Here is a 7,117-nt window from a genome sequence, read left to right as displayed (position 1 = left end):
GATGACCATATATGTCTCTTGGCCAGAGACTGACCACTGTAATGACAACTGAAACAACAGGAAAGGTTGGGATCAGTTGGAGAGTCGTGGCTATAGTGATTCAGGGGCTTGAAGGAGTAACATCTCTGCAGTTCTCTCTCTCGCTCGCTCTCTCTCTCTTTCTCTCTCTCTCTCTCCAGGGATGCTGCTGTTGCTGGTCCTGGGGCCACACTTTGAGAACCACTGGCCTAGAGTTTGGGCTTTACTGAACAAAAGTATATACCTATTTCACATCACCCATTACTCATGCAAATTTCTTTTTGCTAAACTTATTAAAATCGTCCCAAATGTGTGTCTATAACTATTTACTACTGTATTCCTTTATAAATCTGTATTTTAAAACTTTGCTTATTTTATATAACTGTTTTAATCATTATACTTCTTGCTGCCCTTTGACAAAGGCACTTCATTGTACCTCTTTCCCTCTCTTGTCCTTTTAAATCCCTCTTATCTTGGTCACTCATAGCTGAAATACATCCAGAGGCTTTGAAGGGACTGGGTGCTCTGGTACAGATACGGTCTCATTCTCACACAAAGCTGAAGTGAGAGCACATAACAGAGATGAAGTGGGGGACGCAGAGGCTTGTGGTTAGTAAAGTTGTGCCTCCAATGAGTTTAATAGTCACCACCAATACCAGACGACTGACGTTGACTGAATAGTTTCACCTTTCACAAGCAGGACACATTTTCACAAACTCTTTAAATCCTTGTGTTTTTTTACTCAAATGGTAAGTAGTATTAACTCCATTTATGTAAAAGTGTTATTGTACAATATGAGTGATCTAGGCCTTCTCAGTGGCTTTTAGTAGCCATTTCTGAGAGTCCCTTGGTAGTAACCATATTGAATAGCACTGGATAACTTGACTGTCAGGTATTAACTAAAATGATTCCAGGAGACTAAGGTATTTTCTATATTCCGGAGTTAGCCATCAGGGAATTTGGCCTTTCCATGGTGAAAAATACACTTCTACATCTAGTTGATGCCTAACATTCTGCAAGTAGAACTCCATTCCTTTGGCTTAAGGCTTTTCTCCTGTTAAAATGCAAGTAACCCTCAAAGGAGGTAGCACTAAGCCTTAGAATCTGAAAGTAAATGAATTTATCCCTTTCCTGAGAGCATGTTTTTCTTAGAGAGAACAAAGTAGGAGGCACTGAGGAGAGTTGGTGCTGGGAAGCAAGGGGTGGGGACAATGGAGTAGAGAGAGAAGCGGGAGGACCGCAGTGACAGACCTCTAACCATCTTGCTCAAGGGCTGTCCCTGGGGGACATCCCTATAAAATGGATGCTACCTTGCCACTTGGAGCAGGTTACTTAGAAATTAAATGTGTTTTCTGATAATATTGAAGATTCTTTAATGCGTAGGCATACAAGGGATTATAGCAATGGAAAAATAGATAGCAATAAAATATTTGGTGCAACAACAGATAGGAAGTTACCCCCCCCCCCAAGTTAGAATGACCATACTTGTTCATAGGAAGATGAGCTGATACTACTTTACAGAGTGCAAACCACAGGGCCAGGTTGAGGGAAGGCACTCGCCCGGCCCTGACAGTGGGCGCCTTGCTCACCTCACCCCAGTCCTGGCCCTGGCAAATCATATTAAAGTGAAAGCTCACATTGTGTCACACACTTGGCGATAATGGAAGGCTGAACCAGTGATGAACAGAGCACTGCACATGAACTCGTCTTTTGCTGACTAGTTCGTTTATGAGGAAGAGGGCAGGTGCACGGGCAGATCCGCTCACGCTCATAAGGTACAGAGAGACCGTGATGTATCTATGTTATCAAGAGTTCAAATGGATGTCAGATGCAATGCTTGGTAGAAGAGCCTGGCAGAATCTCCTCTGTCTTTGCATGTTCGAGGGAATTTCTCCAGTTTGACTGGTCAATTTGTGACCATTCAGCTAACATAAAACATTTGTGGGCGAGCTGTTGGATAGGGCTGCAGTTCATGGGAGTTGGGGCTAGGGGACCAGTTGGGGCCGGGTGGGAGGCTAGGGCAGACCAAGTGGTGCAGACAAAGGAGAAGAGACACCAGCAAGAATAACTTTGCTGTTGTGCCAACAATAACTTGCTGTCTACCCTTCACATTTGAAGCACAGACATGTAATGAATATCCACCCAGTGCAAAGCACTCAGTCACCAGCTAACTCCTCTCCTGGGGACGGCTCCCTCTACTCCTGACTAGATTGACATCAGTTTAGCAGAGCCACCTGCTGCTACTAGTTGGAATTAGAGGGACAAAAGGGGAGAGAAACGATTTGAAGTGGAAGCTGACCTCCTGGGGCCAAATTCATTTCACTCAAACCTCTTCTATATCCACCTTTAAAAATTATTATCATTATTATTTGTACTAGTAATAGTAGTAGTAGGTTTTCTGAAAGCCTTCCTGAGAGGGGCTTTCAGCCTCCTCCAGTCTCGGCAGAGCAGGTGCAGAAGGCAGCAAATATGCTAAGTGCCTGGGTGGGAGAGAGTGTTGGTGTTATGATAATCAAGGGTAGGAGAGAGGTTCAGTGTTAGGAGTATGAAAGATGCTTAAGGTTATGTTAATCAATGATTTGTAGAAGTTTTACAGTTTGGTTGGTTCTTTGGGACTAAGTCCACCTGTTGCATTAAATATTAAATGAATATTTCCAGTCCCAAATGTTAACTCTGACCATACAATGTCTACCCCAAATCCTCTTGTGCTAATGGGAACACCACTGGGCATTTGAGGGTCACAGTGGTGATGCGGATGTTCTAAAAATTCCAGGCATACAAAGTACTGTAGAAGAAAGCAAGAATCAAGGTAATTGAAAAACATAAAGGTATCTGGGCATTCAGCTTTAGAATCATTTGGGTAAACCTCCAGAGGTAGCAAGGTGAGGGGAGAGGCAAAACCCACTAGAAGTAGCAAACAAGAAGCTCCCAGAAAAATCAGCAGAAGTAACAAGTCCTATACTATAGGAGTACTCAGCTTTCAAGTTCAGCTAGTCATAATGGTCCCCAAGGAGCAGGCCCTGGCAGCCTTTCACTTCTGTTCAGCAAAAACACAAACACTCCATTTCCCTATGGAGGCAAATGCTCCTGCCATTTGGAATTCTGAGTTTGGGGCAGAAAGTGTGGCATTCATATATAAACTAAGGCCAGGAATAAATCTATTTTATTTCAGGCAAAACCCCTGAATTTTGGTTAAGACCTTCAAGCCAAATAGTTTGAATCAACTTTCAAAAGCAACAGGGCTTTCACTGGCTGTTTATTATTTTAAGTGGCTTCTTTCTAAATCAGAGGGAAGTGCTGACTGCAAGGGAGTTGGTGGACCCAGCCTGTTCCCAGAAGCCTTGAATTCAGAACTGTACCAACCAAAGGCCTAGGCCTAGGGCTTCTATACGAGAGGCCCAAGTCTTCTCAGTACTCAGTGTGGTTTCCAGTAGCTCTGTCTGGCTGGAGTATGGATGGTTGAGCTAAGAGCTTGCTTCTCACTGGTGAGCAACACAACCTGTCAAAATTGAGGTCTGCTTGTCCCTGGAACTCTTACTGCATCCTCCAGGAGGTTGGCCAATAAGTCTCCTAGGTAGGGGGTAGAGGAGGAAGGGGTCGGGGCACCCTCTTTGTGAAGCAGGCTACAATTTCATTTGCCTTTTCTTTTTGCCTCTTGGGAATGGTAGACAATTAATTTTCCATCATTGGTCAGCAGACTTTCTTTGTTCAATGCTTTGTCTGTCTTCCTCCCAACCTCTCAGAAATCAGGCATATGAAAATCAAACGAATCATTGCTCTTGCTGTGCTTAGAAAACTGAGTTGGTAAGAATGGTTAGTGCCTATAAACTTTGGAGCGGAGGGGTCGTACTGATTGTTCTGGAGCTCTTTCATCATCCTATTTACCCAAGTTCTTACACTCTCCCCCAGCATGATTCACTGAAAGTTGGTCAAACAATAGAACCTAAATGGCAAAAAGGAGCTCTTTTTTGTGTTATGGGCCATAACAACTCACAAGGCTGCCTTTTAGAGTTTGGAAAGATCCTTTTAGTCTATCCGTTCTTAGTTTTTGGAATGGAGTCAGACTTCCTTTAAATAAAGCCAAACCAACCACAAGCCATGATCTGAATTGAATGGTGGGGGGCAAGATGCACTTACTTTCTATCCTCCTTGAGCCTTTGATGATACTGTCCCTTCAGCTAATTACTTCCTATAATGAGTGTTATACACAAATGAAACAAGAGTTGTTAGAATGCAGCATAAGCTGGGCACAGACCCCGCTATCACTGTTGACAGATACTTGAAGGAACTCAAGGCGCATGTGCCAGTTACCTTGGCTAGATCCGAGCGAACACATGGCTGTCTTGTTTGTTGGCTGAGCTTGGTACAACCAAAGCAACCCAGTCCTGATCTTCTCTAGGTAAGGGGGGTCCTACATATTTATTGACACTCATCACCCTGATCTCCGTGTAGATAATCAAACTGACAAAGGCATGAAGTGTCAGGACAGAGTCACATTCATATTTTGCACTACAAAAGCCATCCAACCAACCCTATGCCGAAATAAGTGTACATCTGCAAATCTCTCGTGGGGGAAAGTTAAACTGTGGTTGAGGAGGCATCAGAGTCTTTCTGTATCTCCACACAATGTCGTCAAGACCTCCCCAGGACGGTGAGTAATCAGCAATGGCACCCTATGCCCCCCAGGTTTGGCAGTCCCCAATCTGCTCTCACGCTGGGAGCAGCCAGGTCATTGATTGAAAAGGTGGCACATGTGCCCTCGCATCTGAGAATTTTTTCTTAGTGTACACCACTGGGGGAAAATAAGAAGACACTCAGAAGTCTGTCATGGCAAGACTGTAAGTATGCAAACGCAAAATGTCTGAAGATGGTTCGGGCGCCTGACGATTTTAGCTCTAGATGAAGTGGCCTCTCTTCTGCTGTCCAAAGTGTGAGCTAATGTAAAAGAAAAGAAGGCTTTTTTGTTATTTCCATGGTTCCTTTTTGAAACCCTTTCTCTTCCCTCTTCTCTTCTCAAGTTTAGTAAGTAAACTCCGCTTGTTGAACCCAGGGCTTAGGTACTGGGGTTATCGGTGGTTTCATAGTCTTTTGAAAATTGTGCAATAATTCTCCGAGCCAGTGGGTTAGTGGTCTTCAGCAATTCGGCTGCTGAGGGCCGGGACCTGGGAGTTGCCTTACTTCCCTTCTTCTGTAGCAAGGCCTTGAAATCATCGTTTCTGCCAGCATCTAGGTTGGCACTGCTGCCTGACCCTGTGGCGGCAGCAGACTCACTGATTGGAGAATCGGCTGTATTCTTTATTGGTGAATGGGAGCTCAGTCTGCCACCGGCAAAGGCCTCACCAGGCTCCTTCCAGCCAAGCAGCTTTCTTTTGGACCTAAATAAGAGAAGGATTGGTTTGGGTGAATTCATGCAGCACACATTTACCAGTGCTCCACAGAACTGCATGCTAGTCACATAACCTGAGAACATCTATGCAGCAGCCCTGCAAGCAGACCCATTGCCTAGCTTTCTCTCTCACCTCTACATCCTCAGAGTCCCTTATTGGGCCTCCTATCCCCACACGCCTTTCAATGTCCACAGCTGGGGTCAATTGGCCTGTGCCTGCAGGCTCAGTCCTGCCCAGGTTCTAGGACCAAGGACAAATTTAAGGAGTCAAGGCTAGTAGCTCAGTGACTCTGAATCAGGACAGCCTGGGGACTGATCCTGTTCTGAATTGGTGCTCCAGCTCCAATAACTGGGTCCTTTCCAGTTTCCTTGTCACCGAGCCCCTGCCTCGTGCCCCTATCTAATAACTGGGTCCCTATCTGGTCCCCCTTTGCCTAAATTCCGGCTTTGAGACTCCGCCTGGTGCCTCACTTCACCTCTTGATGAGATTTTTTGGTAAAAGGGATTCTGTGAAGGGTTAAATGTCTGACTGTAGACAGAGCTGTGAGAGAGCAGATGGAGCCACAATAGGCCAAGTGGTTGCTAGGAGACGAGGGGCCTCTCACTGCACCTGGCCCCCCTCCCCTCCTCCACTCTACCCGAAGATGTCAGTGAATTTGAGATGTGAGGCCCTGGACTATGCTCACATATCTGAACTTAGTCTCCAGTTGCAATTCTTTTATTTATTTATTTTATTTTTCTATTTCCCAGTTGCATTCTAATGGCTGCTTAGAGGTAGCAGTTTTTCTTAAAGTAGAAAAAGAGAAGGCAATTGCAATTGGAATTAAGGAAGTTGGTCCAGACCTGTGTATCACAGTAAATAAATCTTCAGTTGTGCGTGAAGCCACAAACACGTCATCATCATCCTCTGCAATCCATTCAGCTGTTTTATCACTGATTAAACTTTTTTCTTCTGTGCTTTGTTCCACAGAACTCCCTAGGCATAAGAACCAGAAGAAACGACTTTGACCACAATAGATAAGACAAAGCACATTCGCATATGTTATTTCATTTGATGTTCAAAGCAACTCTGGAAGGGCAGCAGGGCGGAGATTTTTAATGTCTCCATTTTGCAGAGGAGGAGCATGAAGTTCAGAAGTGTAATGATTTGCCCAAGGTAGCGTGAGCAGTGAAGATCACCCGAGTCCCTCCTTTCTTGTGCCTTTTTCATTAAAACAGGTTGCCCAACCACTCTCTTGTTTTAAATACATCATTTTTAAAAATCAAGGAGCTGAGAGCAATCTAAAGTAATGACTCACCCAGTAGGTGAGAGTGGGATCTATCTGAATCTCAGAGGGAGGTTGTGGAATTTGAGGAAGCATATTCTAAAATTACCTGTGGCTTTGATTTGCTTGCCTGTTTTAGTCATAATTAACTTATATTGAAAGTCCAAATCAACTTAAAGAAGGCCACGAGATTTTGATGTTCGGTGTTAAGGGTTCAAAAAAAGGATGACAAACATGGATGAATCTTGAGGACATTAAGTTATGTGAAATAAGCCAGTCACAAAAAGACAAATACTGTACAATTCCACTTATATGAGGTACCTAGAGCAGTCAAATCCGTAGAGACAGAAAGTGGAATGGTGGTTGCCAGGGGCTGGGGGAGGGGAATGTGGAGTTGTTTAATGGGTAGAGTTTCACTTTTGCAAGATGAAAGTTCTGGAGACTGGTT

The 7,117-nt window shown here is 44.3% G+C and overlaps 1 protein-coding gene across 1 annotated transcript in view; it reads right to left on the bottom strand.

Moving 5' to 3' along the window:
• Nucleotides 1-5,071: 5,071 nt before the first annotated feature.
• The window catches only part of NHSL2 (NHS like 2), a 257,048-nt gene continuing 255,002 nt past the window's right edge, over nucleotides 5,072-7,117 (bottom strand). The window contains exons 7-8 of the mRNA XM_063083669.1: nucleotides 6,248-6,380; nucleotides 5,072-5,393 (exon numbers count right to left, since the gene is read on the bottom strand). Of these exons, the coding sequence (XP_062939739.1) occupies nucleotides 5,072-5,393; nucleotides 6,248-6,380 (455 nt within the window). The remainder of the gene's footprint in view (nucleotides 5,394-6,247; nucleotides 6,381-7,117) is intronic.

Source organism: Cynocephalus volans, chromosome X (genome assembly GCF_027409185.1).
Source record: "Cynocephalus volans isolate mCynVol1 chromosome X, mCynVol1.pri, whole genome shotgun sequence".
Classification (NCBI taxonomy): Eukaryota; Metazoa; Chordata; class Mammalia; order Dermoptera; family Cynocephalidae; genus Cynocephalus; species Cynocephalus volans.
This window is presented reverse-complemented; position numbering and strand designations above follow the sequence as displayed.